Raw genomic sequence first — 22884 nt, forward strand, 5'->3', positions numbered from 1 at the left:
ATCATCCTGTATTTTTTACTTTATTACTTTGTACATCAAATGGTTTTAATTAGCAGCCTTCTCTAAGGATATCACACAAATATGTCTTATATTTTACGAACTTGTATGATGTTGTCCAGTCTGAGTAGAAGTGGCCACTTGAGGGCGACATCCTCCACATTTTTGCTTCATGTCTCCCTTCACAGAGATATCTATTTGGGCTCCCTTATTGAAGGTCTTGCATTTATCATTTGCACCCCACACCTCTCAAAGAAAAGAATGACACAACTTCAGTCTCTCTCAAGACATTTCACTTTGGAGAATTTCAAGAATTTTACTCAAACAGGGATTTTTAAGAAGATTATTTATTCCTGTAGCGTCTGTCACCTGATTAAAAAAATACATTTCTAAGTGAAATAATAGTTGCATTGCATATGGATTTTAAAAATGATTGCAGTCCTTAAACATAGACATGCCTTGCAGTGTAATTGCACTATTGCTTCCTGTAGAAACCAGACATGCAGCCTTTCAAAATCCCCCAGATTTCGCTGCCTACTGATAACTGAGTGACCCCGTCTCCCCTGGTTAGTATGAATCAGAGGTCAGACTGTAGCTGGCAAGGCAGATGAGGACAATGACGAGACAGCTGTTTAAAATTGTTGGGGAGGGTAAAGGCCTCCATGGTAACGGGTGGTGTTCTCAGCTGCCCTCTGAGGAGAGACTTGGAAAGGGGCAAAAAGAGAGTTGTTAATCTCTCGACAGTAAAGCGAAAAAGAAGTGTAAACAGGCCTAAAGTGATTCTATCCACCTTTTAATCAATATTAGATATAATGACTGTATCGCTGTCATTATGATTAAGTGCTGATGACATAATTTTCTACTACACACAGCACATATTGCACAGCAGATACAGTGCAGCACGTCATTAACAAGCAGTTTCTGTCTAGCAAGCAAGAATCAGATGTACGCCACAATAAAATTTAAGCATGACGCTGCAAAATACCATCCTGATGAAATGTTGAAACTGGGGCCACACTGCCACAGAGTTATGTAATAATATTTAATTATATCTACTGTGGAAGTAACTCAGCATGGACTAATATAAGGTTAGTGGTCTCGCGCCTTCTTTGCTGTTTGATTGGTGTTTTGACGCCGATGTAACCAAAGTCTTCCACATGAGACTCTGGACAGCTTTCATGGCGCCTCTGTGCAGACTGCACTCCCAGCAATAACTTCCATGTGTTGAGTAATCAAATAAACGTGTGTGTGTGTGGGTGGGTGTTGGCAGGAAAATGACTGAACATGTTGTTTCCTTTTATTTCTGCCATTAAAAATGACATTTGACAGTATTCATATAAATGTAAAGAAAAAGAAAGACTGTGCATCTGTCTATTTAACTTTATTTTTCTGTTTCTTAAAAGTGAATTATAATCCTGAAGTACATGTGCCAGTCTTTGTCGAAAGTCCATTTTCTGCCCTCAGATGAGATTAATTCAAGAAAATGAGCTGTCTTCTCATTACAAGAGTGTTAAAGGTGCTTTTTTTGTTAGAAAAACTACAAGGAGACACTCAGTGGTGGGAAACATTTTCAGATCCGGTACTTAAAAGTAAAAGTAGCACACTGTGAGAAACTTCACAAGTAAAAAAAGTACCTACATTGAAAACATTACTCAGATTAAAGTCATCTTGAATATCAAATATATTCATAATGCAGAAAAAGATTATTATATATGATATTACTGGATTATTATTGCTGATCCATTTCATGTTATTGCTGGTTGAGGTGGTGCCAATTTTAACCACCTTCTGTATCACCAGCATCATGTTTTTGAACTTATCATATGTTTTGCAAAGTAAATCTTGACCTGCAAAGTGTACAGCTGTCAGATAATGTTGTGAGGTAAAAAGTACCTCTCAAATGTAGTGGAATAGAAGCATAAAGTAAGTGTGTAAAATGGAAATACTCAAGTCTTTATTTCAAATTTGTACTTAAGCACAGTACTTTAGAGATTTACGTCACAGATTTTTGCTTTACAGCTTTATGCATGATATTGTTATTTTTTTTTACACAGTGAAACAAACCAGAGGGAAAAACCTTTCAATCTATTTAGCTTCACATTCAGTGAATCAACTGAAAATCCCCTTTTTGCCCTCAATTTCTTCCAAAAATAGGAGTTTTTGTTAAGAAATCTACAAGGCGGCACGTAAAAGCAATCTTCATTATCAAAGTCAATCAATAATCCTGCTACTTATGCTAAATGTGTTGTGCATGTGAGTTTTGTGTGTGAACGTAGTACATCATTTCTGCTCTGCCCTCCTCAAACAGGAGCTAGTCAAACACACTCACGACGCTGCTGACAAGAACAACTTGAAGATTGCCCTTGATGCCATGAAAGTAAGTGCGGTGCTCACGGTAAATGGCCTGTAATCACTGTGATTTCATCTTGCTGCTAATAGCAGGCTGATTTAGAGGATAATTCCAAACAGTCTCTGCCACTCAACTGTCTGCTTTTATCAGATCCTGGAAATCCAGAAGTCATAAACCATCATGTTTCTCCTCTACAAATGGGCGTGAATTGACACAACTTTACGTTTGCATCCCATTAGTGAGCGCTGAGCAGCCTTTTGACTTTTCCAGGCCTGAAGATGTTGATAGGCAGCTGATTTGAGGATTTAGTAACACAAATTCAGGAAATGTCAAGTCAGTTTTATTTCTATAGCCCAGAAACACAAATCTCCTCCAGGGGCTTTTATAGTCTGTACATCATACGACACACTCTGTCCCACATGCACAACTTTAGACAGCTTGAAGGCTTGATTCATTTTTATAATTATTAATATTGATTAATATTAATATTTACATGGGATGCATGTCCAGCTCATAGAAACAGTGTGGAAAATGAGAGATATAGTTTGACATTTTATGTAGTGCAAGTATTTGCTTTCTTGCCAAGCTCAAAATGAGTCTTATATCTGTATGTTAAATATGAAGCGATGGCTAGCAGTCAATTAGCTTATGTTAGCATAGAGGCGGGCAAGAAAATCTGCCTAGCAGCACCTCTGAAACTCAACTGACACTTTATAGCTTGTCGTTTTAATCTGTTTCCTCAGTAATCCCCTGAAAAACCACAACACGTTGGTTTCAACTGGCTAGCTGTTTCCCCCTGATCCCAGTCTTTATGCTAAGCTAAGCTGAGCTCGCCTAAAAGTCTCCTGGCTCCAGTTTCATATTGTACAAACTGGATGATAGAGTGGTATCGATCGCCTCATCTAACTCTCTGCAAGAGAGTAAGAATAAGTGCATTTTGAATAAGTGTATTTCCCAAAATGCACAAACTATTCCTGTAAATGTACAGTACAGCATGTCAGTGTTTTTTTACCTTGAGGCTTTACAAATAAATGCAGCCTGAATTTTCTGACATATTTGTCTACCTCCAGACTGAAGTAACCCAACAAAATGTGTGTATTTGTGTGTCTGTGTGTGTCTGCGTTGCCCAGGACCTGGCTCAGTATGTCAACGAGGTGAAGAGAGATAATGAGACTCTAAGGGAGATCGACCAGTACCAGAGGTCTATTGAAAACCTGGTAAACCGAGAATCTTTTTCTACAGCTATCAGCTGCTGTTAGTGTTCACTGCATCAGAGGGCAAAATATCAGGAAGACGTGTTGTTTCCTTTTTGTCAAGCGTCAACTTTGCAAGTCAAGTTTCACCCAACAAGGTCAGTCCTCCTCCAAATCTGGAAGAGTCAGGGGAAATCAGCCAGTTACGCAGGATACAACTGAAGAAACAGCATGTACGAGACACCTTTACTGACTTAGAGGGTTAGTGTAGGTAAATGTTAACACATTGATTACATACACAGACTCACTTGGATAACCATGATCATTGTTAGCAGCTATTTTTCTGTAACATATTTTCATTTAATTTTGGGCTTTTTTTGGGGTTTCTCTTGTTAGGGATAATAAAGATAAAGTCCAAAAAGCTCATAACATGTTATACGAGTTTATCTTAAATTAGTTGGTCAATCAATCAGTGAAATATTTATTGATTAGTAACTACTTTAATAACTTTTAAAGTTTTTTTAAAATCAAAAATGTTAAACATTCCTTGGTTTCAACTTCTAAAATATGAAGAATTCTTAATTTTCTTTAATATATATATTAGTAAAGTAAAGATTTTAGACTATTACTACTCCTAAAAAACAAGACATTTGAATGTATCGCTTTAGATCAGCAGATTAATTGATAATGAAAATAATCATTATATTAGTCAAAAATATTGTACATTGCAACTGCATCTCAATTAGGATTTTTTTTTTAAATATGAAACCAAACCCCTTTTATATTTCGGTGATAAACACATTTTAAGCTTCAGCATGGGCCACAGTAAACCTCATCCCGGGGCTGTACAGAGCACACCACAAGCATATCTTATGTAAGGTGGAATATGTGGAATACACCTCATACATACGGCAAGAGATGCCATCACCAAGTGCGGTAATAAGAAAGCTGAACAGGATGAGATAAGGTGGTGAAGGAAGAAATCAGGTGACAGAAGCAGCAGCGAGCGTAACCAGCAGCAGAGGTGTTATGAGTCAGGTTATAAAGACCCTCTCCTGGTCTGGATTGAACAATATTCATGATTTGAGTGAATGTCATTGGTGATAACAAGAGTCAGCTGTTACTAATCAGCAGAAATTACATGGTGATATAGTGGGAATACCTCAGTATTAGAAAACCAGTAATGTGTTATGTGTCTGTTGAATGGCTCTACTGAACTAAGAGTTTTTGATCAGGGCTATTTTTAAAGCAGCTGAGAGATCTCCTCTGACGAGCCTGACAGAATGGCGTGTAACACAAACAAGCATTAAAAATGTTGATTTTCTCAAAAACTTCATGAAATACTCAGATCTTCTTTTAAGCAACATAATGGAAGCAGGGCGTCTGGTGGATCCCAGCTCTGCATCAAAGTGTCGACGTGGCAAAAATTTTCAATGCTTGAGACAAATGAGACACTGACTGTGCAGAAATAACGCTGAAAACGCGTCCCTAGTGACATATTTTAACTGAGATTTAAATGATGCTTTTGATTGGAATGGGTTACTGATGATGCATTAATTTCATATATAATTCATACATGCTTCATATTCATTTTAACCCTCTCTTGTTTTATTTGCAGAATCAGCCCCTAATCAGCTATGGCCGACCAAAAGGTGACGGTGAGGTGCGCATGGTCTCCAGTGTTGACAAGAGGAAACAAGACAGGTTGTTCTACTTCATTGTCCACAAGAAAGAGATTAGGTGTAGGTTGAAGTGTAGCTATTCAGTACATTTACCAGAAGTGTCGACAGCGTGTGCAAGAGCTCCTTTTGTTACTCAGTCTCATCGCTTATTTTCCCTCTCACCTGTTGAATACAGGTGTACAAAGATTTCTGTCTTACACACTGTAAAAACAGTATGTGAATAGAGCTTCAAAGTAAAGTACATAAAAAAATAATTGCTATTAAACCAGTTCTATATATTCTCATATAGTCCAAATAAATTCTTGCTCAAACATACAGGAGTAAACATAATTTTAAAAACTCATCATTATTTAGATATTAGACAACTGCATAATAATATAACAATATAACAGCCTGCTTTCTTATTCAACAGACACATCTTTTTATTTGACGTGGCTGTCATTGTTTGCAAGAGAAGAGGAGACAACTATGAGATGAAGGACATACTCGACCTCAACTACTTCAAGATCACTAACAACCCCACCTCTGACAGAGAGGGTAAAAAGGTCAGGTCAATGAACCTCTGTGGATATAAATAAACAGATGTGCACTTGTGTATTGGTATTTTTGCACTTTGCATGCATTGAATATTGTCTCTGTCTCTATCCACCTCACATTTTGATTTGTTTATGGCTCATAGCAACACACTAAACCACTCTATGGAAGTGTTGCTGGTCAACATCTGTGTGTCTGCAGATTTTATTGCTAAAATAAATGTCACACGTTTTAAAAAAGTAAGCTAGAGTGATATTCTCTCCAGTCCTGGTTTAGGTTCAGTGTTGTTTTCTCCTTTCTGAAACATCCTCATTTAGAAGCCTGCAAGGCTCCCTTTCGTCACCTCGCACAGTTTATACAGTGTGCTATTTTTTGCCTTGTGGGAACGTTTGCAGGCCGTATTGTAGTGGAGGGGACTTGTTGATGTCTTGTTGATGTATGTCCACAGATGGTGTCTTCTCACCCCGGTGCTGATTGCTAATGTGAAACTGACTGCTTGCCAGAATGGGATGGTTCTGTGGTTTTTTATCAAAGGGGCTCCATTATCATCCCCATTTACTCTATTGTGGAATCATGATGTGTTTGGGTGTTTAGGTGTTGTGTGGGACATGTGTACGGCAGTGATTGGTATTTAACATGAATGGTCTTGGGTTTACTGTATGTGTGTGTTTGCCATTACTCAGGGTTTTATTTAACATTCAGTGCATTTACATGTGAATTAGTTTCATTGTTCATACCCCTGTACACATGATCATAACAGTATCCAGGTTTCTGATCATTTGCCTGCAGGTGTGTCTTGATTTGCCACCATTTCCAGTTTTCATAAAACCAGGGTGAGGTCTGTTTATATGTGCAAAACCTAACCAGGATACTTGTGCATGCAAACACACTCATTATTTCTGGATTAACGATCTTGTAATATACATGCAGTGATAAATGAATAAGACATCAGTCATTACCCTTTATTTGTATCCTGTGAACTTTACAATGTTTTGCTGCACAAAGAGACACCGACACGTGGTCAAGAATTCATTTGTTGCGAGACTCGCACACAAAAACACAGAAAGAGACAAATACTCACAGTCAAACAGATACTGTGTTCCTACATCCACATCAACACACACCCACAAACACACACACACACGGCAGGACAGAGATGCTAATATCAGGTGATGAATGTGTGCAGTCCTCCAAGGCTGCTTATAGCTATATATCATTTTCAGCTAAATGAAACTTCAGAGTGTGAATGCAGCGCCACTGAGCGCCCACCCAGCCATCAATGATTTAACACTCAGCAGAGCTCTAAAACACTCAGGAGTTTGCAGGGTCGGCCAATCACTGACGGGTAAACCCCGCCACTTCTCCTGTTATTAGATATGACACAACAAGCTGGGATAGATTAGGGTGGCAAAAGCCGAGAGGCTTGGGAATTGATTGAAACTCGTTCCCAAAAATGCACATGGGCGGGGCACTTAACCTGTAAGTGCTGCAGTGGTGGCAGATATGTGGCAGCCGGCTGTGAATGTGTCGCTGAAGAGAAAGCAAGAAAGAAACGGTTATATTTTACACCCAGAATTTTGTATTAGTAGCTGAGGTATAGTTGAGGTCTTTGGCAACTGTGGCTTAGAAGTTTTGGTGGCGTTTCTAAATTTAGGACATGTTTGGAAAAGAGAGATCGAACGCTGTCTTTCGGTTCCCCCGAGGCAGATTAGCAGACGCTGCCTCGCTGTCATCACAGCTTAAGTCCTCTTTGGGCAGAACTCTGGTTAACTCTGATTGCTGCTGCTCTCCTGACGAAAACCAGCAGCCAACCCACTCTGGTTGGTCTGCGAGCCTGGTGACATCGAGACACATGAACTAAAGCCGGTGAGGATTGATGGCAGCATTAGCGGCTGCACCTCAGGGAGAGTGGTGTCCGATGAAGTCATCTTTGTTGTCATTGTAGGAACTGAAAAAGTGGATGATTAACATCTTTAAGGTTGGCTCAATGTAATTCTAGTGGCCAAGCAACTGGAATCAGGCCTCACAATATTTTTGATTGTTTTTAGATCGCCATAAATCAGACTAGACAATTTAATTAATGTGTCTTGGTCTGATAGGACACAATATGTGTTAGACAATATGGTGGATAGCGATCAAGGAAGGGGGTAGGAGAGGGAAATTTAGAGGAGATAAAAATGACAGGACAATGTCAGACAACCCAAAAATACTTCAGCATAACACTCCCAAAAATTCTGACAGTCTCAACTTTGGGTCAGCTTGTTTTCTCATATGTCAGACCCAAGAAAATAAAACAACTGCCAGATACCTCACGCTGAAAGAGTGGAACTGATTAATGTACGATGATGTGATTTATTATGTGCTGTGGTAAAGAGCTAGCTAGCGGACATTGGTAAATATCACTCAGTTAACGGAAAGCTGTGTGACATTTTGGGAACTGCTGCGAGTTAGATGAGATAATTGATAGCACTCTCATGTCTGTGCAGTAAGAATGAGGCTACCACCAACAGCTAGTTAGCTTAACAAGACTGAAAACGGGTGGAAATAGCTAGCCTGTCGCTGTCTAAAGGCAACAAAATACACCTTTGAGCACCTCTAAAGCTCACAAATTATCACATTATATTTTTCTTTGCTTAATCTGTACAAAAAAGTGTAAAAATGACTTGGCCTTGCAGTCACTTCTTGGAGTCTTGTTTCCCCACTGTGAGGTTGCCAGGCAACCAATGGTGTTTTCCCCTGCTCTGTTATTATGCTAAGCTAAGCTTCTGGCCGTAGCTTCATATTTACTGTACAGGTCTGAGAGGGGTGTCGATTTTCTCATCCAACTTCGGGTAAAAAAGCAAATAAGTATACTTCCCAAAATGTGGAACTATTCCTCGGACAATAGGTGGTGCACGGAGAGCAAAGCAACATTTTCCATCACACAAATTACACCTTGTGGGGGGCCATATTTCTTACACTAACTTACAGACTGTAAATTTTTCATGAGTGCCTGTCAGACCAGTCACCTTTACAATTGAATCAACCTGCGAGTACACATCATTTTCTTGTGTATATTTTATTTCCTCTCCAGTTTTTAGCTATTTTTAACAGCCAAACCACAAAAAGCATTTAGCTCGGTCGGGAACATCGCACCTATTTACTGTATGTATGTATGGCTATCATGCACTGTTGCTCTTAAACAACCTGCCATGGTTATTGGATATTTATAACACGAGTTGCTGTGATAAACAGTGCTAACCACTGATACTGTGCCACCCACCAGTTTGCGTGTACATTCTGTGAGATAATCATTACACTGTGCATTTTTCTGCACTGGTTTCCTCTCTATACATATAAATATGCAAAAGTACATTTGCATGCATGAGAAAATACATTCAGCTTGATTGCTGTCTTCTTCCTGACGTCCACAGTGGTGCTACGGGTTCTACGTGACTCACCAGCAGGGGCACACGGGCTTTGAACTCTTCTTTAAGACCAGAGAGCTGAAGAAGAAGTGGCTGGATCAGTTTGAAATGGCTATGTAAGTACATTGAGACACGAACACTACAGTCATGGCAGTTTGTAATCAACGCAGAGGGCCACTGTGTGTATCATAGGAAAAACAAACTGTGTACTTGTATGTGCATGTGTGTGTGTGTGTGTGTGTTTGTGTGTGGGGTTTGTTTGTCTTCGTTTGCATGCATGTTTTTCTAAGGCCGAGAGAGGTGTTGACTCTTTCATGTGCACTGTTTGATCAGGCCTTCGCTGTAATCAAGCACACACTGCTGACAACAGTATGATAACACACACCTACACACACACACACACACACACACACACACACACACAAAGGCAGGTATGTTTCTGTCACTTTTGGGGACATGTCGTAGACTTACATTCATTTCCTGGAGACTTAACCCAACCATGACCCTAACCACTACTTGCCTAACCCTAATTCTAAAATTTAATGATTTGCATCATGGGGACTTGTCACCATAAGGAAGGCAAGTCCCCACGCAGTGATTGTGTAAACAGATCTATGTCCCCACAACTTGTGCAATACACACACACACACACACACACACACACACACAAACTGTTCCAAAGAGCTGCAAAACTACAAAGAAGTCTCTCTGCCTCTATGTTTCTTCAAATCAATGCTTTATGGAGGTATATCTTTTGTATTATTTTGTAACAGTGGGAGGTTTTTCTCAGGCAGATATCCTGTCTGCATCCTTTGTTATGTTGATTTGGGAGAATACAGTGTTGTTTTGACATTACACTGTGATTGACTGAACAAATGCTTTTGTGTTTGGGGTGGATATGTATGAAAACATCCCTGATATGCATGCTGACTACCTGCTATGGCCTTCCTGAATATATTTTCACTTCTCAAAGTGTGCTGGATTATACTTGTATGCACTGTAGCAAAACAATGCAGTGTGTGGAGATGTACATTAAACAACTTGCAATTTAAGCGCCCGTCTTTCTCTAACTTGGACTGGAAGTAATCACGTACGTATGAGTTTTTAACCTGCATGACCACCAGGCCGTGGCACACGCTCAAAACCTCATGTGTAATTTCTGGAATTTAGAGAAGAAATAGCAATGTGTGCCTCTGTGCATTGGGTAATGACACCAGAAGGGGCCCATTCAGAAAGTGAAAATTGTACCTGTAAAGAGGATGTGGGCTCCTGATGAAGGACTCACTTCTGGGAGCACTCAGTTTAAGTGGCTTCTGGTTGGTGTTTTTTGTGTCAGTGGTGTTTGTTCACGTTCCAGAAAGGCTGCTTATTTCCGCTATGCATGTTTCCCCTCTCATGCTTGGACACATGCAGCTCAAAATTGGATTTGTCTGGGCTGATTCAAGTCCTCTTCATTTACGCATACACATGCACTAGGGCTAAAATTGCTTTTATTTCAGTCAGTGGAAGAAATAAACTGTTTTTGCCACAACAAAGAAGTTTTATTCAGGTGATAAACGGATGATTATTTTTTTGTGTGTTGAGTAAATTGAAAGAAAATTGTTCCCACTATTGAGACACACATTTCCTCATGCTTGCAGCATGGCTCTATGATGATGTTGTTCTGGCCCCTGACTTTTCATCTAGCATAAACTAATGATGTTGCCTTGGCTGTACTTTGTACAACCTTAGCAGGCTAATACGGTAAACTAAGATTGTAAACATGGTAAACATTATATCTGCTTAATATCAGCATTGCCATAGGCATGTTAGCATTTACCTTAAATCACAGCTGTACAGCATCTCATCACCACCTCAACCGCTCCAGTGAGGCTGCTCAGTGGCCATCAGGCGAGACTGTGCTTGTACTGGGCAGCATCCAGGTGTGAATGTGTACGAATGCGATCAGGGTGTTCCTGCAAAAGAGAGGCTTCCTCTCAGTGAAACTTCCCTGAATAAATAAGAGTTTAAAAGAAGCATCACAGTGCTGTTAGAATGACTGTTGACTCACTTTTTGTATTTATTTCCTGTCTCAGATCAAACATCCGACCAGAGAAAGCCAACCACAACTCCCACCAGTTCAAGATGCACACCTTTGAAAGGATCACTTCCTGTAATTTCTGCCACCTTTTGCTCAGGTAATGTTCAGAATAAAAAGACTATTCTGGAGAATGATGTAGACCTGATGAAGTCCCAGTAGAGTAAAAATGTTTCTACATGACACTCAATCCCATGTCTGAGACAGGGTGAACTGTAACTACACACATTGTGCTAGGACGGCAAATCATCAAATGTTATTGCACTGATAGCGTTTTCTGTTCTTTTGAAAATATACTGTCATATAAATTTCTTATTGAAAGTATGAAAGGAACATCATGACATTTCACATTTCAGTCAGTTTTCTTCAGGCACTTGAGGGAAAAGGAAGTTTAGCCTCTCACTGAACTGGAAAAAGCTTATTAGCACTGTGTTTAATTGAAATAAATAAGGAGTACAGACTGTAAGTGGACTTATTTTTCAGTAGACAGTATCAGTTTTATGGTTTTGGAAAGCTGAAGGACAATTCATGTGCCATTTTCTCTTATCTTGAGACTGTGACAGAAGCCTGAAGATTCAAAATGTCACAGTGAATCTCTTACGGAGGCTGTTATACATGAAATATATTCTTTGGTTTATTGTGTCCAGGGGCATCTTTAACCAGGGTTATCTCTGTCTCAAGTGTGGGCTGGGGGCTCATAAGGAGTGTCTGGGTCGACTGGGAGTCTGTGGGAGAACAGGTGAGACGGAGGCCTCCCAAACTCATTGCGTTTCACTTTTCGTTCATTTTGTAACAAGCTTCAGTATGCTGCAAAGTAATGGCATAATGGAATGATATTTGCTGTGCATATTTATGTCCCTCAGAGAATATTTCCTAATTTTTGGGTGACCTTTCCCCTAGTGCCATCACCAGGCCACAATTTCCACTTAGACACACAAAATATCAAAATCTAAAAGGCAGATCGCCATGAAATTTACTGAACACATTCACGCTCCCTGGAGGAGGACCTCTTTACATTTTGGGTGCTCCATGTGCTTTCCTCTAACACCACACACTCATGCCAGATTGGCAACCTTATACATAAGGTATCTAACAGCTGGTATACTATGAAATATGTTGTAAATATATATGGTATGTGGTAACCCTTTGATCATCCCTTACAGACTCAAATTCAGATTAGAAAAACAGCAAATTACTTTATTAATTATTTTTAAAAACTTTTTTGGTTGTTGCATCATACCTTTTTGTCAAGCTTTAACTGTTAGTGACCAATCCAGAGCTGTAGTCCAGGTACATTGCCCTCTGTGAATATGCAAAGAATTGAAGGCAGCTTGGGCCTTTGACAAGCCTTCTTAGCAGAAGCGCTGTGGTCTTTATGCATTCTGAGGTGTGATGGGGGCCAGCAGAGGTTGACAGTTGAGGTTGTATGTCAGGAAGCCACCATGCACTGATATTGTATTCCTCTCACTGTGTCCGTCTCTCACCCGACTGCAGATTCTGCCAAGCCGAAGCCCAAGGTAAGACCTGGACAGTGTCTCTTCTTTGACTTAGACACCACAGTGAACATAATTAATGAAGCGTAACACAGCAGGTATCGCCGAGCACACACACACTCACTCGGCTATGGACAAAAGGATTTTGTTACTCACAGCGACAATTCGGTCAACAATTGGTAATGAACGGTTCTAGCTAGTTTTACTTTACTATACTACTACTACTACTACTACTTTACTATATACATGTTAAAAGTTTGTTTTTTAAGTAATATTGTCAATGTTCGTCATCATAACACTGCAGCACTTTAATCCATAGAGCCTGGAGTGTGCCACCAGAATAATATAGGTGCTTGGTATAGCTGTCTGGATTTAAATTACAAAACAAGACAAAAAACAAAAAAGACATGCCAAAAGAAATAGAAATAAAATCCATCACGATTAATCCTTCTGCAGCGTTTACAGTTTACATTTCATGATTAATTTGAAGACAGCTTTCTTTGATTAAAAGATGCAGAAGCTGAAAAAGAAAATACTGAAATCCAATCCACAGAGCAGCAGGAGGAGTTCTGATTGGCCAGACTCCTGAGTGAACACATAACAGTTGGCCAATCAGAGCTTGTGCTGCTGCTCTGTGGGTTTGACATCATTTGACGTTTTGGTGGCACACTGCTTAAACATCTTGAATCAATTATGGAACATAAATCAGAATAAAACTACACTTAACTAAACTACACTTAAAAAGTCTATCAGGGCTTTTATTTTGGCTGCAACAAATTAGTCCTCCCAACAAATGCAAGAAATTCAAGTTTGTTTCTCAGACATTCCTGTTTCTAAATACTGTGAACACTCTATGATACCCAGATGGGCTGTGGACAAAATTAGGATAAAAAGTTTCAGTATTTATGTATTTTTACTACATATTTTACCGAAAAGACAAAATACTCAGAAACTTTGGCGGTTTTGCCTTTGTTGGACAAGTTCACTGACTGAAACTAAGCCAACGACGGATGTGACCATGTGACCATGCGCTGTAACCATTCAGCTACCAAGATGCTCAGAGCTTTCAAATTGTAGTCTTGAAGTCTTTCCCTAGACCACATATCTAAAGAGTAGAACACTCACAGATGGTGTAACTAAGAGTGTGACTCATTCTTCAGGTCAGGCTGATCCTACACAAGAAGCAGGAATGACCATCTCTTCTCCTCTCCTCTCTCAATTCTTTCTTCCTTCCTTGTTTTTCTCCACCATGCTTACTTTCTCTCTCCATCCGCAGGAAAGCACAACACCGCCAGACCCAGGTCAGTATGGCTTGACCACTTTTCCACTTTTGTGAACCTGCCAAAGGCTTTACGTGGTACCTCTTAAGCTGCTTTCATCTGGGTTCTAAACAGATATTACTCAACTCCCCCCTCAAAGATGTTTTCTCAGAAATGCACTGACATGATTCTCCCCTGCTCACACAAAGGGTTCAAAGGCGAAAATGAACAACACTTTCCTCTTGACAAATATATTTGGGATAGAATAACTGCTGAATAATAGCATGCAGAGGAATCCTTAAGCACAAAAAAAGCCCTTTTCTTACCACATGCCATGATGCCTAAACCCAAGCCGGCATTGAGATGAATTGGAGTGGGTGGAATCATTATGAGGACGACGGCAGGAGAAATACTGGCAGAAAAGCACTTCCCGCAGTCTATATGCCTCAGCTTCAATCGCTGAGCTGTGCCTTTGTGATAAATCAATTTCCATAAGGGGCTTTATGAGCAAGACATCCATGCTTATTGTTCTTATTAAAAACATGAATGTGAGATATTCCATTCATCGGAGGTCACTGTCAGCTAATAGTTTCCTTGGGCTGGTTTGCAGGGGGAGCCGTGGCTGGAAGGGAGATGTGTCTGAGGGGTCTAGATGTGTGAGTCTGGGGAGAGTAAGTGGCTGTGTCTTTTAAGTTGGCAGGGGTGTTTAGTCTTAGCCTTAGCCGGATGCTCCTGGCTGTATTTGTCTGCCACGCTGAGGAAATTTTGCTGCTGCACCATACAGGAATCGAAAAGATGAATTTCCTTTGAGAGTAAATTGCTGCTTTTCAGGATGGAGCCATTCTGGTGGTTTAGACCTCAATCAAAAAGACTGACGGGACGGCCACATTTATGTACATGTTGGAGATTAATTGTACTGAAACTTTTAGGATAATGACAGAAAGGGAATTTGCTTTGTTTACATGATTAGTGCAAAAAAAAAGAAATAATAATAATAATAAAAAAGGTTTAACCCATCCCTGGTGATATGTAGTCATGCAGACAGCTTTGGCTTTATTTGCCTATGTTTTGACATATCTGCCTCTGAGATTTCTGCTGTCAAGCCCATACAGTGGAGTTGTGGTGGAGAATTTTGCTTGTTTGGCTCAAAACTTTGAAAAAAAAAAACATTTACAGAGCAACTTAGAGGTCCCATGTTGTGTTGTTTTTTATTTTAAAGCAGATCTATGTGCTATATCAATGCTGTGAACGTATCAAATTGCTTAATCTACTGAGAAATGTATACAGCCTGAATTCAGATACTGTGCCATTAAACAAGTCGTAAGGTTGTAATATCCCAACTATTTCAGCCACGCCCCCAGCATGGCCAATAACATAGCAGAGTTTATACAGACACATGGTGGGCAGTGAGAGCTGACCAATCAGAGCAGACTGTGCTTTAAAGAGACAGGTACGAAAACAGAGTTTCAGACAGAGGGTGAATAGAGGTGCTGCAGCAATGGAAGGAATAGAAAAATAAATAAATAAAATGTTGAATGTTTTCTGGTGTTTCAAGTCATATGCTTAATGTACATCATTATTTATAAGCAAAATCTGTTTCCCTCACACTTTCTGCTATTATTAATACTGTAATAAAGTTCACTAAATTTTTAAAGAATTTTGGTTTCCACGTTTCTTTTATGCGCAAATTGAAAATGTGCATAAAGCAGGTGGATGGAAACCAACCTAATACACTGGTCATAGAGAGAGGTGCAACACACTTGGGACCTTAAGTCAGTTAAGTCATTGAAAAGTGGCTTTCAGGAAGAAAAGCAAATGAAAATTACAGAATATGCACCAGAATATATTGTTGCTGTGCCAGCACCTCCACCTCCACTTCACCTGGATAAATATTGATTTTCTGATTGATCAAATGTTTCAGCATGCAGTGTCTCTCTGCAGGTCTAGCATAAAGCATTTGAGCTTTCCATTTTAGTCAGAGTCTTTGCAACAGATGCCTTCTATTATTTCCTAGATCTCATCAGTGGCGCCCTCTTCAGTAGTTCATTTTCAGAAAGTTATTCATGGTCACAGTGTTCTTAATCTATTACCCAGACTTAAAGATGAATCAATCAGGCTGCACAAGATATTACTGCTCTTGCACTGCTGTATATTTCCCTGTATAAGACTCTCTGATAAATGTTTAACAATTGGAGTATAAATGTATTTGTATTCCCTGTCTGCTAGGTTTACCCAGGATGGTTGTGATCAGAGACTACAGTGGCATCCCTTATCCCGCCTGTGGGCCCCCACTAAGCATTTATGCGGGGGATGTCATTGAACTGATGTTTGCCGACCTGCACAGCTCCTGGTGGCAGGTGCGTGTCACTCAGCTCATCCTCGTTTTATCTCAACATCTGGGACTCTATGAAAAAATAACATGTTATGGCTCACCGGGTTGGCTCGGCGCACGCAATGTCTTTGCAGTGTCATCGGTTTGAATCCGCGCCGCATGTCATCTCCTCTCTCTTCCCTGCTGGTTGTCCCACTATCTGACAGAGAAAAAAAGCTTTCAAAAACATGTGAAAGGGGTGACATCAACAATTTGTCTCCCTGTGGCCATTATTGTTTATATATCACAAATGGTAGTGCGGTTGTTTATCACATCCTGTGTCAGGTCAGCCATAAATGACAATATGATGAGGTCAACGTCAATTAGAAATATCAAAGATCTGTATAAACCCCACAGAACCCCAGTTACATTACACTGGATTGTCTGTCCTTTCACGCCTCAGATTGAATCATAGCCTACATCAGATGATCTAACCAATTAGTGGCTTCAGTTGATTAATTGAGTGCCACAGTGAGACAATAAAACAGCAGACGCTTCAGCCTCTGGAGGATGTTTTAATGGTAGTGCACAACCTCATGTACAGGCACATTTAGCAACCATCTCACGAGGTCAGCCAACGGTTGACAGCGTTTGACCTTATCTATTTTTGAAAGGATGGCGATTTATCTGGGGTCTTCCAGCAGCCTCCCTAGCTGTTCCTCACTCTGCTTTACGGCGGCATTAAAGCCTCATCCTCCTTCTGGTGCTGCTCCAATCAGACTGCCGTCTTTGCCAACGGCACGGCTGGGAGTTGGCTGTTAGCCTGATTTCCGATGCTCCATGTTTCTCTCTGTTGTGACAGAGCACAAGGTGGAGGGTGAGGGCACGAATGCCAGGAGACTTCTTGTAAGCCGATTGAACGGCTAGCAGAATGCCATGCCGCAGACCTGATGGCACTGCATTGTTTGCTACCATGGTGACCATGAATAGTGGGAGTAGATAATTAAATGAGTTACATGACAATACCCATTTGTGTGTATTCCTGCCCTGTGCATAGTGGTAGTGTACTAAGGCTCCTATTCTGTTTCCATATTGTTTGCAATATGATATGTTTTATCAGTGCACATAAGAGGATTGACAAACTGCTGATTTCTGAGGCGCTCTATCGAGGTCAAGAGCTAAAGAGGCAGTGAAGTTAAGAAAAAGGGAAAGTGAGGGGAAATACACTATCTGCAAACAAAATGTGTTTCTTGCCCATTTTGAAAACATCGTTCAAGAAAACTAACTTCTCTCTAATTAGCATTTCTGCTTTGTTAGCTATCTTTCTCTCTGTTTACTCTTTTTATATTAAATAAATTTGCAATTGAATAGACTTAAATATGTGATTAAAGATAGCCTAGCTTAAACACACCAAATCATATGAACTCCACTAGAGTCAGAAGCAAAGATGGAAGTAACTGATGATCTGTTAAGCTGGTTATCTTTAAGCTTAGCTGTTCTTTTTTCTCCCCCATGACTGGATTTAGCTACAGCCTCATTTAGCTTTGTGAAACAACAAACTGAACATAAGATGCTGGTTCATTAAAAGTTGACATTTTCAATAACAGATAACAGCTAGGGAAAAAATCAGTAAGAAAGTGTAGTCTTAGCTTTAGCGGCTAGCCATGGCTAACTCGCTGGCTAGCTTTCGCTTTATGGAGCTTGCTTGTCTAGTTGACTGTCAATCTGTGACAAAGTCCAGTTTGGCTTGATATTTGTTTTATATTTACTGCAAATTTAACATGGAGTCTTTACAGAAATTGCTCTTTTCTAAAGCAAAACAGCAAAACAAACATAAAAATGTGAGATTCCCATTAGCTTATTGAGCTTTGGGTTTATGAGGCGGTGAAGGAGTGCAATTACTCACTTTGAGTCCAAACCGCAATTTTATTTGAACAGACGCTGTATCAGGTGTTAAGTTTTCCAAGATTCACATTTCTGCGGAAATTTTGCAGAGCGTTTAAATGCTCAACAGTTGGTGGCAGTCAGGAGCTTTAACCTGTGGGATGCAGTAATAAAAGAGAAGAAGACTACAAAAGACTACAATCCAGTATAAACATAAAGTGTACAAAACGAGGCTTTGCAAGTGTTTTCAACAAGTTTGTTAAGTCTTACGGTCACACACAATGCGTTTTGGTTAGAAACACTGAATCTAAACAAAACCGTGTTTGTTTACAATGAAAGCTCCACAGGGTACCTTTAATCTCCAGCATCCCCAGTGGCGCCAGAGGATGGAATTACAGAACATTGAGAATTCATATCCCCTGTTACCCAGGAGGCAATTATCCTCCATCCCACTGGCAGAACAATACAATCAATCACCGTAATTTCATTTGATCCTTTGGCTGCTGCCTGTTTATGCCAACAGAGTAATAAGTTTAATCTTTATCATACGCTTATCAAAGGCATAACAAATAGAGAGGGGCTCTCAAAAAACCTTTGATGAAATGTTATTACACAGAATGAATCATAGAGATGGGTAAAGATTCGCTTTCAAATCTAGTTACTGCCGGGGCTTGCACGGTCCCAAAAAGCATTTCATACCCTAATAAAGAGGAGTGAGGAGGAAAGCATAAACAGGGCAGGAAGCTGAATGACGAGCTCCACATACCCTCAACACTCACTGTCTTCTCAGATTGACTCAATGGACTTCAAATTGACCTCAAACTCAGAACTGGAAACTCAAATTGTCTTGAGCTTAATGCTGATATATGTGCTTATTACTGTCTATTAGATAATGTACATAGGTAGAGACTGAAGTTTAAGAAATATACTGAATATGTGTGTAGGAGCAAGACTGTATTAAAATTAATTTGTTTAACCAATTTAGTTTATTTTGCCCAAGAAAAAAACAATGTCTACAATATGTTTGTTGAAGGAATTAATGACTTTCATCTAAAGCTTGTGTTTGCTTGAGGCGGGTTAGCTAAAATGCAATTGTTAGTCTTTAGTGCAAGCCAGAGAGCTCACGCTGTATGGGTATTCAAAGACCAGAATAAGATCCATTATTTAGTGTTAAACGAGGCTCTTGTTTTGATGCAGTACAAATCTAACTGCCGGCAGTTTGAACCATAATTAACTTGGGCTGCAAATTAGATGCACTGCTTGTTGTGTGCTAATTGCTGAGGATTTATTGAAGCGAGTGTGGGAGGGGGAGAGAAAAGGAAGAGAGAGGGGAGAGAGAGACGTGTAGTTGCTCCCAGACATATATAATGCGATTAACAGCCAGTCGCCATTGCAGGGCAAAATCCTGGCGACAAGCAAGATTGGCTTCTTTCCAAGTGATGCTGTGAGACCTTGCCCATGTGTAAGTGTGCATATTTTTCGTGATCAATAAGACACATTTAGTGCGATTATAATGCATTCAGTGGATAATGGCTACTATTGATGTCTTTGCAAAGGAATGTAGTGCTTTTCAATTGCACTTTTTCACTGTAGAAGACTGATTTTAGCCATTAGATGTGGCTTGAATATCCCATTACCACAAATGACCTCCACCCCTCTGTATTGACTCCATTAAGACACAAAATAACCGCAGTTCTTTTCTATGCCAGGTTCCAAAACCTGTCGATTACTCTGCCCAGCTCTGGTAAGTGATGAAAACAAATGACTGCAGATTGCTAACAACAACCACAAATCATTCTTACTCAATTTTATTGATTGTATTGACTGTTCTTATCATCATGTTCAGAATGATTGATTGCAGTGTAAGTGCAGTAGTTGTTCATGGCTCATTCAGGTTTGCAGGGCCTATGGAGAGATACCAGGCTGAGCTGGAGCTCCTGGACCGAGAAAACAGCACCTACCTGGTTCGACACAGGAGTAAGGAGTGCACTGAATACGCCATCAGTATAAAGTAAGTGACAGGATGGTTTGTTTTTCATTTATTTCCATTCCATTCTCCCAGAATGGTGGAGTAAACAAGACGCCTGCAGTCAGCAGCAGTCTTGTGGGCAGGAACACCTTATTGTGAGATGTGAGTGGCAAGAATCATTCAACCTAACAAAATGCCCACATGCAAATAACAGCTCCGTACGACAACGGTGCAGTATTCGAAAACAGCTCATCAAATGTCGAAGTGGATAGGCCGCAGCGGAGGGAGATCATTCTGTGTCCCTCTCATGTGAACGACAAACAAGAAGTTCTGGTGACTACGTAATTATCAGCAGCCACAGCTGAAGAATGGAAAAAGTTTGCCGACTCTGATGGATCACAGTTGATGCTGAAATGCAGATGGCGGGGGACAGAATTTAATTTAAAGGGTTGTTTCAGCCAAATTGCAAAAAAGTGCATTTTCTCACTCACCTCATGGTGTCAAGCAAATTGTTTTGGCGAGGTTTTCAGTTATTTGTCTCAGAGCTTTCAGCCTCTGAAAACAGCTGCACAAATAGAAGATGTACCAAACCCAGAATTAAATTTCACCATAATCTACATTACAGTGGTGGCCTTCAAAAAGTAATTACTGTATTACTTGTTCATTTGGATGTAATTAGTTGCTTCACAATAATACTGCCTATGTAGAGTAATGTGTTGCTGATTACACTCCTTTTACATTACTTTCACCAAAATAACCACATAACCACAACTAGGATTATATTTAGCAATATATTACAGTTTGTAATATTAATGCTATCGCTACCATAGCGTGGTTTCTTTGGCAACGGTAGCTTAGCGTATGACTAATTTTTGACAGGAATTTTATGAGACCCATGCAACACCCTCAATTTAATCTATGCAGCTGTGTCTCATGGGTGTAGCTGCGACCTGAAGCATTTAATGATGCTTAATTTTTTCAACAATGCGCATAAATACGAGGTTGAGGCGTGATAAAAAGGCACTGAATAAATCTACATTTTGCAACTTAGGTGGAGCAGATTGTCCTACCCTCCGGGCAAAGCCAGACACAAGCTGGAGCTATAGCAAAGGCCCACATTTCCCATCAAGCTCTGCTGGACTGAGGAGTTAATTAAGTTTGTTGTTCTATATTCTGGAATTCAAATACTACTTTGCAGCATGAGTGTTTGTAATGTGTGTGTTCAGAACAGGGTGGTTTATGCTGGTAAGTGTTTGTCCGCGTGATGAATATGATTAAAGGTTTGACTTAGGTCTGCTGAATGGCAGATGGAAGTAAAACATTATGTGATAAAGTAATTATAATAATATTACCAAAATCATATGTGCTATATTACTTTGTTACTTGGAAAAGCAATATATTTCTGTAATTGTTAATTTTGTAATGGGTTACCCCAACTTTGATAATGGACCATTAAACTTGTAACCCATAATATTCTCAAGGCTTTGCATGAACTGTGTTATGACTTTCATAATTTTAAAAGTTAGCAATAGACATTGAGAAATGGCATTTGGATTTGTTAACAAAGATTCAGTACAATGAGTAAGCAAACGTAGGCTACTCGTGAAGTTACTATGGTAACTGATTGTGCTAAACAGTGCATTTGTTACCAAGACCATTCTGTCACATGACGTTAGCCATCGCATTAGCTAATTAATTAGTCTTTATTTCTTTTTGTGCTCATCACCTTTGCAGTGGGAATTGTGCACGAGCATCACAGAGCCTACTGTGTGTATTTCAAGTATTTCACCACTGTTTGTGAGACAAGCGGCCAGAAGGTGAAAACCATCCCCATTTAATACAAAAGAACTAAAGAAAGTAGTGAATCAGCCATTGTTGTGTAAGGACACAGATTCCTTCAGCCCTCCAATACGGCCATGAAAAACGATTTCCAGTTACTGTTTGCTAACTGTTTTTATTGAAGTAGTTATTGCAGAAGAAATAGTCTGCCTCAATTATACAGGAAGAAAAAAAGTGTGTTCCTTAACTTTGGCAATGAAAACCTAAACTTTCTTTAATGTTTTCTTTAATGTTTGCACTTCCTGTGTCAATAGTCCAGGCTTCATTTTAACCCAAAGTTACATCATTGTTGCTGTTAATTTTAGTGTACTCTGTTGGTCGGAGCCCACATATCTCCGCTGAATGCAGCATGGGGAAGAGGTGGAATTGGATCATCTATTTTACCATCTTTCTATTGTCTGTCTCCTCTGCACAGACATATGTTCAAGGCGAGCCTGATAGCTTTGCATCATGCTATTTGCTGCTCTTTGGCTATCAGTCTTAGAAATGTATTTCAAAAGAAAGCGAGCAACGCACTTGAAATGTAGATAATACATCCATTCCTTTAGGCCTTAATAAACGGCTGCTTTATCTGCAAGTTGAGTGCCTCGGTATCCCTCTTTTGAAATACAACACTGTCCATTTCACCACCGAATATCTTTCAGGCTACATCAAAGCTTGTTCAGGCCTTTAAAAAAAGAAAGGACTGTCGAGTCCTCCTGACCTGGCATGTCGGCTCTAAGAGATTATAACGATTGAGGGTGCACTCTGAAATAGTGTTTGGATGTTAGGACTATTTAGCCAGTGACACACCATTCCAGCCCATTTGGTTTGGTGGACTCATACCGTCCCTCATTCAAAGCTTTGATGTACAGGGCCAGTTTCTGAATACTCCAATCCTAATTGCCTG

At 39.9% G+C, this 22884-nt stretch overlaps 1 protein-coding gene across 3 annotated transcripts in view; it reads left to right on the forward strand.

Moving 5' to 3' along the window:
* Positions 1-22884, forward strand: part of LOC121614687 (guanine nucleotide exchange factor VAV3-like) — a 52424-nt gene that overhangs the window by 15552 nt on the left and 13988 nt on the right. For 2 of the 3 annotated variants that reach the window (XM_041948684.1, XM_041948685.1), the window contains exons 11-23: positions 2306-2374; positions 3478-3564; positions 5159-5244; positions 5635-5767; positions 9170-9279; positions 11239-11340; positions 11888-11979; positions 12735-12757; positions 14010-14034; positions 16219-16349; positions 19584-19649; positions 19897-19931; positions 20082-20198. In XM_041948684.1, coding sequence (XP_041804618.1) covers positions 2306-2374; positions 3478-3564; positions 5159-5244; positions 5635-5767; positions 9170-9279; positions 11239-11340; positions 11888-11979; positions 12735-12757; positions 14010-14034; positions 16219-16349; positions 19584-19649; positions 19897-19931; positions 20082-20198 — 1076 coding nt within the window. Of the gene's footprint in view, positions 1-2305; positions 2375-3477; positions 3565-5158; positions 5245-5634; positions 5768-9169; positions 9280-11238; positions 11341-11887; positions 11980-12734; positions 12758-14009; positions 14035-16218; positions 16350-19583; positions 19650-19896; positions 19932-20081; positions 20199-21207; positions 21440-22884 lie in introns of those variants that run through there. The other variant, XM_041948686.1, reaches the window with a different exon arrangement.

This window comes from Chelmon rostratus, chromosome 12 (genome assembly GCF_017976325.1).
Source record: "Chelmon rostratus isolate fCheRos1 chromosome 12, fCheRos1.pri, whole genome shotgun sequence".
Lineage (NCBI taxonomy): Eukaryota > Metazoa > Chordata > Actinopteri > Chaetodontiformes > Chaetodontidae > Chelmon > Chelmon rostratus.